This window comes from Sitophilus oryzae, unplaced genomic scaffold, assembly GCF_002938485.1.
Source record: "Sitophilus oryzae breed Bouriz unplaced genomic scaffold, Soryzae_2.0 scaffold_466_pilon_pilon, whole genome shotgun sequence".
Lineage (NCBI taxonomy): Eukaryota > Metazoa > Arthropoda > Insecta > Coleoptera > Curculionidae > Sitophilus > Sitophilus oryzae.
The window spans coordinates 2,109,603-2,126,041 of NW_022147047.1; the positions used below are offsets into that span (position 1 = coordinate 2,109,603).

Sequence of the window (16,439 nt, forward strand, 5' to 3'; positions counted from 1 at the left end):
TAAAGCTCTTACATTTGTACCAGCTTTGAAAAAGGTAATAAATTTAATTAAGAGAATTTAAGATTTAATGTAAGAGCTTTACAACGCTGTTTCCGATACGCTTTAGTCCGTCCGCCCTAAAAATGTATGGGGAAAAGCATATGGAACGGAAGGGAAACGGAACGAATAGTGTGCATTGTCTCATTCAATTACATGATATAATATTTCGGGTCAGAACGTCCTACGGCGTTGTCCGATGCCTAACTTCCACCCTGTGCGATTTTCCCATTGATCTTCGGTCAGATTTTTCTCGCTCATCGACCTTCTTATTCCTTCCATCCATGTTTTCTTGGGACGTCCTCTCTTTCGTTTACCAGGTGGTATCCAATGAATTAGTTGTTTTGGAATTCTTTCATTGTGCAATCTCTGAACGTGGCCGTACCATATTAATTGTTTTTGTTCTATATCATTTACTATTGTTCCCTCTATTCCCATCTGTTGTCTAATGTCTTCATTTCTGATCTTATCCCTCCGTGAAATTCTCATTGCTCTTCTAATCGCGTCCATTTCTGTTGTCTCTAATTTCCTTTTATTCCTTTCAGTGAGTCGCCATGTTTCACATCCATAGAGTAATATGCTTCTAACTAGTGTCTCGTATATATTATTGTTGCGGGCCGGTGTGGACTCGACCTAACCTCACAATATGGCCCGCCCTCGGATTTTAAATAAATTGTGACTTTCTATCCACACGGAACCGACGAAAAACGTAACTTTATATTTCCTGTTTTTTGTAATTTCAGTGCTCCATAGAATGCCATTTATGCATCTGATAACTCTTCGTGCCTGTATTACTCTGTTGTTTATTTCTCTAACGTCCGATCCATCTCGTGTAAATATCGATCCCAGGTATCTGTAATCTTCACATGCCCTAATTTCCATATTATTGTCTAAAATAAGATATTTACTGTGAGACCCCATTTAGCATATTCTTCAATTATTTTCCGCACTATATATTCCATGTCATCTTTGTCGTTTGCAATTATGGCCTAGTCGTCTGCAAATTGCAAGGTGTATAGGCATATGTCATTTAGTTCTATACCCATTCCGTTACATTTTCTTTTCCATAGATGTAAGGCCTTGGCCTGATATCTATCAAAAGATACAAATATTTAAAATAAAACTTTCGTAATGATAAAAATTGTACAAATTAAAAAGTATGGAACCGATACGGAACGGAAGCGTCAATGCAATAAAAAATACGGAACGGATATGGAATGGATATGGAATGGAAACGGAAGGTATGGTTTGGTTTGGGAACTGAATGCAGATATAGAAAGGGGACATACATAATAGGAAGGCAAAAAAGCGAGCAAAAAAACGACTACGCTCTAACAGCGCTTTATGAAGCGACTTTGAGCAAGCACCATGAGTTTATATGAACAATTTCACATGGGTCGCGTATGCTCCGTCAGGATGATTTCGTCCGACGCGCGACGGCTATCTTGAAAAAACACGACGGACGGTCTCTCGCGGACGCTCCGCTCCATCCGAAAGAGCTGTGATGCTGGAAGTATACATACTCGCCGAGGCGACCCGAGGCGCCACAAAAAATTAGCGGTATACACGCGGCTATTGATCAGAATCGTCCATTTTTGTCGCGCCTCGGGTCGCCTCGGCGAGTGTGTACTTCCACCATAAGAAAATACACATCTCCACCCCCACTACCCCCTTCCTATTCTACATTTGCGGAAATAGTGTGTGGAAACTAAATTAAAATATTGTTAAAATATTTAATACGGTTTCATAATAAATACGCATTGTTTATTCGTCCGTTGTGTCATTCATTTTCTCTTTCCTCTTCTCTCAAACATTGTTTGCCAGTGGGGTATGATTCTTCAGTATCGAATTTTCGATATCGATAATTTTGTACATCCTCACCATACACGCGTACATGACTAGACGAATATTATACGTTTTGCGCTGTTCTGGTCTAATGTTATTCATTTATAAACAATGTTTTGATAAATATCTTCGTGTTATGTTCGTCCACACGAATTACATAATTGACTACTATTTTAAAGAGAAAAAACGACAAGGTCGATCGCTCGTCATCCAGTTGACGCGAAATCGACTCTGACTTCACTTGCGATGCGTTTGTTCATATTTTCGATTATTCTATCGATTTTCGTGCAATGTTCCCTTTCTGCTCGGATTTTAGGCGTGTTTCCTTTGGCCGGGAAAAGTGTAAACATTCTGACAGATCGCCTGATGAAGGGCTTAGCTGATGCGGGACACGACGTTACTGTGATTAGTGCATATAAAAATAAACTACCTCTGAAAAACGGCAGTATTACTAATGTAGTGTTGACTGGGTTTGCAGAAGAATATGAAAGTAAGTAAAGTCCTTGATTATAAATACACTGTTTTACACTTTCAATTTATAAAATATTTTTGCGGGGGTGTAATTTTACTGTATTTTGATTTGAATTATAGGTAGGTGTTCCTTGTTAGTTTAGGTTTTTTTCACTTAAATTTTTTCACTTTTTTCACTTATATTTTAAAAACCCTTATTTCCATTCGAATGAGACTTTGGGTGACTATGTTTTGCTAAGTGCTTCAACACTTACCTTTCACAAAAATCAAGAAAAAGTACGGGAAGGGTGAAAACTATCCCCAACACTATATAAATTTTAGTATAAATATTTTAATAGCTAACTCCACGGACGACAGGTTTTCTTTTCGCAAAATGGTTCCTCTAAAATTTACTAAATTTTTGGTCTCTTATAAAAAAAAAGCCACATCCCAATTTTTCAGTAATTTTTTTTAACGAAATAATGGCTCAAAAATATATCAAACGGGAAGATTAAAATGAAAAATTCATATAAGACTTGTTCTGAAGACCGTTCGATTTCCTACTTCCTAATATGTATTCATTTTTACAAAATGCTGATTTGTTAGAACTTAGAACTCAATAAAATTCTAAAGTAAAAAACATTGTTTCTCCGTGTTATTTAAATGGAATGGCACCTCTTAATATTAATATTAAAAACTTTACCAGATTTTTTTTTCATCATCCTGAACGATAATTTCAGGGTATTTAAAAAGAAAAAAAAATTGCACCCTATTGTAGATGTATGCATGTGACATTGTAGCATAGGGTAATAAGTTAATGTTCATTCAGAACCTCGATATTAGTGAAATAAAAATTGGTGGTTACAATTATTACACTTTAAGCTTCATTCACAACCTCTCAATTAGTGGAATAAATTAATGGTTTCAGTTAAGCTTCATTCAGAACCTCGCAGTTAGTAGAATAACTTAGTGGTCTCAAGTACACTTTATATTTTTTAGTTTACGATCATTCCACAAAACATCCCCCTTTAGAACTTTTTCTTTAATGGCCATAAGCGGGAGTAAAAGACCAACCGCCCGAACAAACACTAGAGGCGCCACCAGTCATCAAATGGTGTAAAATTGCGAAAATTTAATCATCGAATTTTGACACAGGGGGTCGCGCTTAACATTTTTAATTTTAATTCAATATTCATTGTTTTCAAACTATATTATTAGACTTTGTTGTATTTTGTCAATGTATAAATGTTTTATTAGCATAAAATTGCAATATATTAATTTAAATTATATTACATCTTATATTACATACATATTTAAAATTCAAATATTATGACATATACATATGTCAGTTGCCGTCTAAAATGTCATCTTGATAACAAAAAGTTTGTTATTGTCAGAAATAGTTAAAATCATGTTAAAATATTAAAATTTACAAGTTATAATTAGATATTTTATATTATTTCAAAAACAAAAACATAATGGTACCGCGTAATGTTGATGGTCCGAAATAAAAAGTGCCGTTATATTTTTCAGTTTTCGTTGTCAGCCGCGGAAGTTTCAGTGATTTTCGTGTTGTCGGATATTCTTATTTGTGAAATAGAAATATTGCGTTTGGATTGCAAAAAAAGTGGAAGTTTTATTGCAATGTAAGTAAGCGTTTGTCCATTTTATATTTTACTTTTTTCATATCTACGACAAATATACATACCTATATTGAAATTTTATAATTCGTTTTATTTAAAAAAAATTAGAAAACAAGCTTGCAATCCTGTAATTGACATAATTGTAATATATTTCATTTAAATGTAATATTAAAAAAATGTAAATTTAAAAAATATACTAAAAATACCGGGTGCGTCTCAAAAGTGGCTCACCCCTATAACTTTTTTATTTTTTCAGATAAAAAAACGAAATTTGGTATGTTAGTATATAACATAAATTAGAACTGATTGACATATTTAATTGTCTTCGGTCTCTTCCGGTTTCACCGGAAATGACTACAACTTTTGATTTTTAAATGGCACACTGGATATTTTTTTACTTTATTCGATAGAAAATGACACTCTGAATAGAATGACATATTATATGTCACCTTTTGACATTTTTGCATATGGTTTATTTGAAATTGTAACCTGCGATTCATAACGACAATTTGACTCGAAATGCCAAGTGTGTGGTTGTGGTTGTCAAATTATTCGCAAAAAAATGCCAAAAAATTTTTCCAAATATGCTAATGAGCCGCCCTCGTTCCATTTGAAAAAATTGAGATATGTTTAAAAATACAATTTGGGCATCTTTTAACCGGCCAGGACAAGATATTAAAAACATTAGACGATCAAATCTATTTTTCCAAGGATCCTTGATTAAAAATTAGTGTTTTTAACACAGCCATGGCACTCTAGATTGAAATTTAAAATTCGATTTGTTTTTGAGCGAATATGCCCAAGCAGCATTTGGACGTCGGGACAACGTTGTGTCACGCGACCAAACGTCGGGGCGCAACGTCGGCACAACCTCGTGCCAACCCTAGTCTGCACTAGTTTGGAGAATAATTTTTGGGTCGAAACGACGTTGGATACCGACGTTGGCTAGAAGTCTAATTTAGTACAAACTGCAACGTTGTTTAAAATCCTAATTTACAGAAATACAAAACTAATATGGCGTCTAAGTCGCGTTTTATCATAACTTGGGATAATTATAGTAAAAATATTATTTTTATGATTTAGTTAGAGACATATGTCAGATGACAGTGAAGGGAAACAAAAAAAAATATTTAAGTGTGGAGGATGTTTGAAGATCATAATTATTGAAACACCTTAACCGACTCTGTAACTCGTTACCCAAGGCAAAAAAGTTAAACGCAAACAACTTTATTGATAAATGTATTGTTTCTACTTTGAAAAATACTAATGGGCCTTAAAATTAAAGAAGTTTTAAAAATTTTCTTGAATTTTTTTTTTAGTAAAATGAGAATAATTTATTCGCAGTCGAAAAAATTGTTTCCGCGTGTTTTTTAGGGACAAATATTTCAAGTTAATGTATTCAAAAAGCAGGAATTGCTATTTTAGGAACGAAACATTTTCTTATTTAACAACATGGCGGCTTTCGCTTTGTTGTTTTGGAGATTAAGATGGAGTAGTTCGAGTAGTCGCATACTGGACTAATAAAGTCGCAGTTCGGCCTTAACAGGTAGTATACTAGTCGCAAAATTGCCTAATTTAGTCATCCTAGAGTTTAGCTTTGTGCCGCCCTCTATAATCTAAATAAACGAGGGAGTGGATAAACTATCGGTAATATATGTCGATGTATATTTAAATTTAGTTTTATATGTACCTTTCTTATGTCCCATTTTAATTAAGTTTTTTTATAAAAACAAAAACAGCACTGAACTGACTGAACAGAACAATGAAGTGAAAATTTAAGATTTAAGGTTATGGTTCAATACAGTTGCAAAAAGGTAGTGACTCGACGTCGTACCAACGTAAGAATAAGGAAATCTAAACAACGTTGGAATTAGTAAAACAGACGACGTTTGCATAACGTTGGAATAGGTCCTGAAACTGACGTCGGAAAACTCTATATTGTCCAACGTTGTAACTACGTGATTCGGACAGAATCACCTACAGATCACTTACAAGACACAAAGGTTACAAGACAACGTTTATTCGACGTCGCAGAAGCTTCTACTTTGCTGTAGTACTAGTCCAACGTCGGCACAACGTTATAAAAACGTTTAAATTTATTTTAATACCAAAGGTAGGGAGCTAACTATTTTTTGTAACTAATCCAACGTTGTGTTTAGTAAACATGTGGTCGCAAGTCGTGAAAATGCTACTTGGGTGTCAAAAGTTGACATATGATATATCATTCGATTCAGAGTGTCATTTTATATAATACCGAGAGTGTCATTTAAAAATCAAAAGTTGTAGTCATTTCCGGTGAAACAGGAAGTGACTAAAAACAATTGAATACGTCAATCAATCCTAATTTATGTCATATACTAACATACCAAATCTCGTTTTTTTATCGTAAGAAATAAAAAAGTTATAGGTGTGAGCCACTTTTGGGACGCACCCGGTATATACAGGCATTAAACGAAATTTTTTGTGTGCGAACAAACACGAGAGGTGCTTTATTATTTACTTTCATTTCTTAACATGATAGACGAAGTTCTAAAGGGGGATGTTTTGTGGATCATTTACAATGTCTAAAAAACACAATTAAAATTAATAGAATATCCTAGCAACAGCTTGCGTTAGTCAGTTGTATACATAGAGAAAGCCTAATATTTAGCTTATAAAACAATCAACTTTTGATTTCTAACCACAATTTCTCTTGACGGAAGATAATCAAACGCCAAAATGACTGATGATAAATAGTGGAAAAGTTAAAAGTTTGATAACTTTTTCTACTAATTGAAAATGTCTACCACTAATTTTGACGTTCTGAATGCTTACATTGAAATTAAAGGAACAAACTTCTACGCCAATTGAAACCACTAATTTGTTTCACTAATTGCGAGGTTCTGAATGAAGCTTAAGTTTATTAGGTACTTTTTTCTACAAATTGAAAATTATTACCACGAATTTTGACATTTTGAATTCTTACATTAAAGTTACGGAACAAACTTCTATGCTAATTGAAACCACTCATTTATTCCACTAATTGGAGATTCTGAATGAAGCTTAAATATCTATTTTTTAGGTCTCTTAAACCATGAAAACTTACTGGACGTACCGGAATACTACGCTATTTCAAGCGTAACCCAGTACCTATACATGTTCGAGCACATATGGAACGACACATTCCACCATCCAAACGTACAAAAACTCTTGAATTCCAAGCAACACTTCGACTTGGTCATCACCGAACACTTTTGGAACGACTGCCTGAAAGTGTTCGCCCATATCTACAACTGCCCCTTGGTGATATTCACCAGCATGGGTGGAGTAAACCCCTGGGTAAACGATCAAGTAGGCAACACATTGTTACCTTCTTACGTCAAACATTTTTTTATGTTGGGTGATTTTTCCGAAGGCATGAATTTTTTTGAACGCACCCATAATTTAGGGTTCTTTTTATACGATTATATATTCAAGCATTATTATTTGTTTCCAAGAAACAATGCTATTTTAAAAGGTGCGTTCCGAAATCCTCCCGATGTGGCTGATCTCTATGACAATGTTTCGCTGGTTCTTCTTGGTTCGCATGCAAGTCTACGTCCCGCCGCACCTTTGTCACCTAACATGGTCGAAATCGGCGGATTTCATATCGATCCACCAAAAAAACTACCAAAAGATTTACAGGAGATCATGGACAATGCTAAAAACGGCGTGATATTCTTCAGTATGGGCTCTCACGTGAAGAGCAAGGATTTTTCTGATGAGAAAAAGAAGATATTTTTGAACGTGTTTGCCAGGTTGAAGGAGACGATTTTGTGGAAGTTTGAGGATGAAACGTTGCCTGGGAAGCCTGAAAATGTGTTTGTAAGAAAATGGGTACCACAGATGGATTTATTAGGTACTTTTTTATAAAATAAATTGGTTTTTATGCAACTAATTGGGATACAGACTATTTTGTGTAACGAAGTTTGAGATTTTTTTATTTTAAGTAGGTGAAATTCATAAATATATTTGCACACCCTGTAGCATCTAAAATATCTTTACATGTATGTCTTTTTCTTCATCTCTAGTAAACCCTCCTACCAAATTTTAGTAGTTCAACTTCAGAAACAATAACACCACTGACAATTTTTTACCACATTGAAATCTAATATTTGCTTAAATAACTTGAAATGTTTTAAAACTATTAATTTTAGGTAAATATCATTATACAGGGTGGTCAGAACTGTATTGCGAAAACTTCGACAGTATATTCTGGAGATAAAAAAAATAAGTTAAAAAGTTCCTATAAATTATGTCCTAAAATGCTTGTCCTTGTTTCGAAGATTTTTTTTCAAATAATTTCTGATTTCTAGATGAAAATTGATCTCTGAGAGTTTTTAACATGGAAAATTTGACTTTCATGTCAATATGACTCCTACTTGTAGAGGGCGCCACCAATATATAACTGGTTTGAAGACTAATAACTTTCCGTCCGTACCTGTATAAAACTACTGTAAAAAATATTCATTTACGACATTTCTTACGTAAAAAAGATCTCTTGGTAATAATCGCTACGGGTAATGGTTCTCCAGCTATTTGGAATCGAAATTATCAATAACTGTCATCATTGACATAAATTAAACATGTTGACTAAATAGTTATTAGTCTGAAATCATAAATTTGAAATGTCTTTGTGTCAAAAGTTCAATCATTTTTTTGTAGAATTAATCATAAATTGGATTAATTTAAAAAAAAGTTCACAAATTTATCATATCAGTCAAATAACTATATATTCAACACGTTTATTTTTTTGTCAATAATGATGTATGTATTGACTATTTTTTTTTATAAATTATTTGAAAAAAATCGAAATAAAAATGAAACTTCTATCCCTGTATCTCCCAAACGAAGCCTTTTAGGACATAATTTTTTTAATTAATTTTATCTGCAGAATATGCTATCGAAGAATACTACAGAATATGCTTTCCGCACCATCCAAAAAAAAACGTGTTATATCAGCCACACATTTTTGAAACACTCTAATAATTTTAAAATGTCTATCTTAAACTTCCCTATAACTTTTACATATATTTTTTTTGTAAACCTCGAAACAAATGATAGAATAGACTTTATCATTGACTCACCCTGCACAAATAAAGCCGAATATTTTTCTTATTTAACTATTTTTTAGGTCATCCCAATATAAAACTGTTCATTACTCACGGAGGGTATGGTAGTCTTCAAGAAACCATCTACCACGGTGTCCCAGTATTGGCAATTCCAGTATTCGCTGATCAGTACAACAACGCTTTCCAAGCAGCTCAACTAGGATACGCCATAAAACTGTCTTACAACGACAAAAATTTCAGTGAAGAAACCGTATTTAACTTGATCAAAGAATTGTTGGATAACCCAAAATACCGGGAAAATGCCCAGGCAAGGTCCAGGGTCTTCCACGACCGACCTATGAAACCTCTGGATACGGCAGTTTATTGGTTAGAGTACGTAATAAGAAATAAAGGTGCAACTCATTTGAGATTAGCCTCAACTAAACTACCTTGGTATAAGTTATACTGTGTAGATGTTTTTGCTGTATTTTTTGTGATATTAGCTGTTTTTTATAAATTAATTTGTATTGTACTAGGCAAAATATTTGCTGGTCAAGAGGAGAAGAAAAAAATGAAGAAAAACTAGCTGTTTAGATTTTTTTATAAATTTATTTAAAAATTTTAGTTATAGAATTTTATCAAGTTTTTTTCTCGAATTTATATAATAAAATGAGATTTTATTTTTAATAAAACTTTTTAAATAAATTTAGTGTCTTTATTTTTATCTGTTTAATAACTAAATTTAATCTTTTATTTCTATTTGGTGAACAAATAAAAACCATCTTAATAGATTACAGCATTAAACTGTGAAAACAACACTTTAAAAATTAACTGCAGGTGAATGACATACAATGTTTTATTTCATACTATTTGGATAAATCCTGTTTTGAAGTAATTCAGTATTTTTTAATCATCTTAAATATATTTTGGATACTATTGTATTTACAGGTGGAAAATACGAAAGCTTAGAGCTGCCATCGCAACACTGAAAAATATTTATAGCAAAATTTAGACTTCTGTAAATTTACACTTTCTCTGTAAATTTACCTTTTCCTGTAAGTTTAGACTTTTTTTTTGTAAATTTACACCTTTTCTGTAGCTTTCTGTAAGCTGTAAATTTACAGAAAAAGTCTAAATTTACATAAAAATGTAAATTTACAGTATATCTGCAAATTTACACTTATCTGTAAATTTACACATTTTCTGTAAATTTACACCTTTTCTGTAAATTTACAAATTTTCTGTAAATATACACTTTTCTGTAAATTTACACCTTTTCTGTAAATTTACTTTTTTTTACATAAAAGGTGTAAATTTACGGAAAAATGTAGATTTACAGAAAATCAGTAAATAAATAAATAATTAATTAGTGTACTTAAATTTACAGAAAAATATAAATTTACAGGAGGTTACGGATTTTCTGTAAATTTACAGAGAAAGTGTAAAAAATACAGAAAATCTGCAAATTTACACTTTTCTGTAAATTTACATTTTTTCTGTAAATTTACACTTTCCTGTAAATATAGACTTCTTCTGTAAGTTTACACAAATTTACAGAAAATCCGTAATAAACCTGTAAATTTACAGTAAAGGTGTAAATTTACGGAAAAAATCTGCAATTTTTTTCAACACCTTTTCTGTAAATTTCCAGATTTTCTGTAAATTTACAGAAAATCCAAAATTTACGCCTTTTCTGAAAAATTGCACTTTTTCTGTAAATTTACACCTTTGCTGTAATAATAATAATAATAATAAATCGTCTCTATTGTACTATAAAAAAAAGATAGTTACAATTTGTAGGCGAAGTTTAGCTGTAAGCTATTCTACCACTTAATCCAAACATAAATTACATTTCCCTATATTGTATATTATATTCAATATACTTACAAAAAAAATAATGTGAATTTACAGATTATCGGTGAATCTACATTTTTTTATCAATTTCTGCGCTAGTGGCAACAGTAGCGCGTTAATCTACGAGTAAATCCTATCGAACTCCGCTCTACGCTAGTTTATTCATAAAAGTCATGAAATGATAAGCAATTATATTACTGACGGGTCTTTGGTATTTGGATCAGATTTCAACCAGATAATGTAACATGAAAATTCGTCTATCCAACCTGTTATGCAAATTCCAAATGGCTTAAGTTTGTCATAACAATCGGTATGCAATAGAAAATTGGGTCCTTTATTGTAGGATTATCGCCTTCGCGAGAGAACAGTTCTCTGAGTGTTTTTTGATTCACATTCACAACCAATCCATTTTGAAGGCACTAAGGCGCATCCAGCTGGATGCGCCTGGTCGTGTAGCTGACCGAAATGTTAAATATATTATATAAATTGGCGCACGAGTAAATCCCCATTTAATAACTCTGGCTCCCAATTTCCAAGTCCTGTTAACTGCATGATAGTACGTACAAGCGTTGAAGTACGAATTTACACATTTCAGATGACTGATATAAAAAGTCAGGTACTTTAATCACTATTAACTACATGATAGTACGCTCAATCGTTCAAGTACGAATTTACACATATTTTATCTCTAATCACTATATTCCTAGTCCTTTACAAACAAATATCTGGTAATTATCTCTAATACCCACGCGTAAAAATATCGCGTCTATGCTCGACTGGCATTTAAAAATAATAACAAAATTACTAAGTAATTCAGTTCCTATCAAATCGGCGATCACTAGAGATGCGTTTGATCGGTTTTTCAATTATTTTACTGTTTCTTGCGCAATGTTGTTATTCTGCAAGGATTTTGGGGGTGTTCCCAATGGCCGGGAAAAGTCTAAACATCCTGTATAATCGCCTGGCGAAGGGTTTGGCGGATGCGGCACACGACGTAACGCTGATTAGTGCATATGAACATAAATTACCTATTAAAAATGGTAGTATTACTGATGTACTTTTGACTGGATTTGCTGAAGATTATGAAAGTAAGTAAAACATTAAATACAGGGTGGCGCACGTCATTCGCCTCGGTTGAAAACGAAAAGATGAAGAAACAATATATTTTATGGGTATATGTGGGGAGGCAATGTGCACAATTTAAAATTATTTTGAAATATACCGGGTGCGTCTCGAAAGTGGCTCATCCCTATAACTTTTTTATCTTTTCAGATAAAAAAACGAGGTTAGGTATGTTCGTATATGACATAAATTAGAATTGATTGACGTATTCAATAGTTTTTGGTCACTTCCTGTTTCACCGGAAATGGCTACAACTTTGATTTTTAAATGGTACCCTCGGTATATTCTTACTTTATTCGACAGAAAATGACACTCTGAGTAGAATAACATATCATATGTCAACTTTTGACATTTTCGCTTTACAAACATTGTATTTTAAATTTCAATCTAGAGTGCCATGGCTGTGTTAAAACACTAATTTGTAATCAATTGGAAAAATAGTTTTGATCGTCTAATGTTTTTCGTGCCTTGTCCTGGATGGCCAAAAGATGCTCAAATCGTGTTTTTAATCATTTCTTAATTTTTTCAAATGGAACAAGATTGGCTCATTGGAATATTTAGAAAAAGCATTTTTTACGAATAATTTGGTACCACACACTTGGTATTTCGAGTCAACTTGCTATGAACCGCATGTTACAATTTCAAATAAACCATATGCGAAAACATCAAAAGTTGACATATGATATGTCATTCTATTCGGAGTGTAATTTTCTATCCTATAAAGTAGAAATCGAGAGTGCCATTTCAAAATCAAAAGTTGTTGTCATTTCCGGTGAAACAGGAAGTGACCAAAAACAATTGAATACCGTCAATCAATCCTAATTTATGTCATAGACTAACATACCAAATCTCGTTTTTTTATCTGAAAAAATAAAAAAGTTATAGGGTGTGAGCCACCTTTGAGGTGGCTCACGATATAAAACTAAAAACTATTTGCACCCGATATAAAATTAAAAATATATTTGATTGATGTTTCCTCTTAATGAAGATTTATTTTTAGTTTAAACCTAGAAACTAAATGTCATATTTTTTTATAAAATTTACATTTTTTTACAAATTCTATTAATACATTTTCTTAAATTGGGACAAGCTATAATACTAGGTGTTGAGTGGCGTGAATAACCCTGTATATTAATCAAATTAGATTTTGCCTAAATAAATACACTCTTTAAATTTTTAGATATGCTAAAGGGCCTTCTGGACACACCCGAGGAGTATGAGGTTACGGCAATACTTCACTATCTGGAGATGTTCAATCCATTATGGAACAGCACGTTCCATCATCCAAACGTTCGTAAACTGTTAGATTCCAACCAAAAATTCGACTTGGTCATCACCGAACACCTTTGGAACGACTGCCTGAAAATATTTGCCCACATCTACAACAGTCCCTTGGTTGTTTTCACCAGCATGGGCGGAATAAACCCGTGGATCAACGATCAAGTCGGCAATTTCTTGCTACCTTCGTACGTGCCTCATTTTTATAAGTTGGGAGACTTCTCTAAAGGACTAAACTTTGTCCACCGTGTTCACAATTTACTGTATTCCCTTACCGATTATGTCTACAAGCATTATTACTTGTTTCCGACGCAAAATGCTTTACTGAAGGGCGCTTTTAGTAACCCTCCCGACCTAGAAGATATCTACGACGATGTTGCCTTGGTTTTGCTCGGATCTCATGCCAGTTTGCGCTCTCCAACACCTTTGTCTCCAAACACTGTAGAAATTGGAGGATTTCACATTGATCCACCGAAAAAACTACCGAAAGATTTACAGGACATCATGGACAATGCTAAAAATGGAGTGATATTCTTCAGTATGGGTTCTCACGTGCAGAGCAAGGATTTTTCCGCGGAGAAAATGAAGATTTTCCTGAATGTATTCGCTAAGTTGAAGCAGACGGTTTTGTGGAAGTTTGAGGATGAAACGTTGCCTGGAAAGCCTGATAATGTTCACATAAGGAAATGGATGCCTCAAATGGATTTATTAGGTACTTGGGTTTGTCTTGGTTACATAATTCTAATTTCTTATTCACACTGGCTAACAACCGCCGACGGTATTGTTAGTGTATATGTTACAGTGAAAGTCGGAAATTAAGTGATTGTTAACATTCGCTAGGAAATGCTAGCAATTACGGATTGGACCAGTGTTATGTGATATTTTAAAGAGATTTGTCGACTTTTCCTAGTAATTTCTAACATTCACTAGTGAAAGTAACATTTACTAAAGGTTGCCAGTAAAAGTTATTCTATTGTACAGGGCGAGTGTGGTGAGGAAGAATGTTGGTGACAGTTAGAACAAATAAAACTTTTAAAAATATTGGATCACCTCAATATTCAAGCTGATCCACATATCTTAAAATTTCAATTTACTTCTTGGGTATATTTATTAAAACTTACAGAAAATAACGGCATAACCTTCTAAATATTAAAAGGAAAATCATGGTAAATCATTTTAAAGCGTACAAAACAATTAAAAAAATATATATTCATAAACATAAGTTTACTTATTGATACAAGGTTTTTTTAATAAAGTTCTTCATCGTGGACAAAATAAAGTATGTCTGAATTTTCTTCTACGGGAGTTATTCGTTTTTTCAAACCCGCTACTCCAAGCATATCAAAACGTTTAATAAATTTATAGTCACTAGGTTCTGTAATATCTTTTTCTCTCGCACGCTTAACTTTTGCTATGATTTCGTTATATTGCAAAAATGAAAAACAAGCACTATTACATTCTTGCGAGTGCTTAGTTTACCTTAATTTTACGAAAATTTCTTCCATAGGGAAAATACCGTACCGCATTTTTTACCGCACCACCTTTTTCTAGCTCATCCAAATATGAAGCTGTTTATCACCCATGGAGGATATGGAAGCCTTCAAGAAACCATCTACCATGGTGTACCAGTACTGGCAATCTCCGTATTCGCCGATCAGCATAATAATGCTTTCCAAGCAGTCCAACTGGGCTATGCTTTAAAGTTATCGTACAACGATAAAAATTTCAGCGAAGAAACCTTATTTAATCTGATCCAGGAATTGTTAAGCAATCCAAAATACCGAGAAAATGCCCAGGCTAGGTCCAGGGTATACCACGATAGACCAATGAAACCTCTGGATACTGCCATCTATTGGATAGAGTACGTTATTAGAAATAAAGGAGCCGAACATTTGAGATTACCCTCTACAAAGTTGCCCTGGTATAAATTATACTTGATAGACGTTTTTGCAGTATTTTTTATAAGTTTGTTAGTTTTGTATAAAATAGTCTGTGTCTTATTGAGTAAAGTATTTAGAGGAAAACAACAGAAAAGAAAATTAAAGAAAAAATAGATAGTATTTTAGGAATAAATTTAAATTTTTAGTAACATAATTTAATTTTCTTGTTGGTTTGTGACTGTTTTAAAATTATTGTGATGTTAAGTTGTATATTTAATGCCAAAGATATATACACTTTTGTTAATTAAAATCTGTTTATTTTTATTGTTTTTTAGTTCATTGATATAAAAAATGAAGCTTGGGTAATTACCTATAAAAATTGTCCTTTTTGTTTTCAAGATATTCCGACCTGAAGATCCCTGAATTTTTTCTTTAAGTCTTAACACACCGGACATAGATTTCATAAGGGTATCATTGATTGACAAAACAAATTATTTAATAACTCGACCAAAATAATATTTTTTGACGATTCAAAGTTCATTTTAAAGGTAGAATCAACAGTTATCACATTTTGGAACTTGTTGGAATTTTGTCGTATTTTATGAGAATAAAAAAAACCGTGCATACCATTCCTTGGCCCAAAAATTTTCATATTTTTACAAACTTATTCATATTTTCACTAATAATAGTTTATTTGTCAAGATTTTATTTTGTGCGCGTGCCAGATATTACAAGCATTGTCATACACAATTTTGTAAGTCATGTTTGACAGACCCTAGGCTATGAAGGGACGTAGGACGTCCCTGGGATGCTGATATTTCAGACCAAATGGTGAAGGTAGTCCATTATATCCGGGAAAATGGACAAGAACAATATACTCTGGAATAGTTGCAAGATATTGCAAGTAATTTTGAACTTCTATCATTGATTTCCAACTCCTCATTGATGTTTGTTACTTATAAAGTTATTATGTAATTTTCAGTTATCCAACTTTTCGGGAATTTCAAAAAAGCGGAAAAGGCCACTCGAATAGTTGTTTTTTTATTAATATGTGATTAAATAAATATTTCAAACTTTCACAGTTGCTTAAAGAGACTCTAAGAACAACTGTACTGGACTACTATTGAATCGTTTGTTGTTAAGATTTCGGTTTTAAACTCTTCACAGTTTTTTTAATATTAGCTTGCCACTCAATAATGGTTTGTTTTTATATACCGGGTGCTTCTCAAAAGTGGCTCACCCCTATAACTTTTTTATTTTTT

General features: G+C 32.9%; 2 protein-coding genes across 2 annotated transcripts; both read left to right on the forward strand.

Moving 5' to 3' along the window:
* Positions 1-1,965: 1,965 nt before the first annotated feature.
* On the forward strand, positions 1,966-9,743 carry LOC115886056 (UDP-glucuronosyltransferase 2B13-like). Its single transcript, XM_030905084.1, has 3 exons — positions 1,966-2,371; positions 7,036-7,851; positions 9,127-9,743. Exons 1-3 carry the CDS (start codon positions 2,128-2,130, stop codon positions 9,627-9,629), a joined length of 1,563 nt encoding a protein of 520 aa, XP_030760944.1. The 5' UTR covers positions 1,966-2,127; the 3' UTR covers positions 9,630-9,743.
* A 1,899-nt stretch (positions 9,744-11,642) lies between these two features.
* LOC115886058 (UDP-glucuronosyltransferase 2B15-like) lies at positions 11,643-15,501 on the forward strand. The gene is made up of 3 exons (XM_030905086.1): positions 11,643-11,985; positions 13,200-14,009; positions 14,849-15,501. The coding sequence occupies exons 1-3, from the start codon at positions 11,742-11,744 to the stop codon at positions 15,349-15,351; spliced, it is 1,557 nt and encodes a 518-aa protein (XP_030760946.1). The 5' UTR covers positions 11,643-11,741; the 3' UTR covers positions 15,352-15,501.
* Positions 15,502-16,439: the final 938 nt, after the last annotated feature.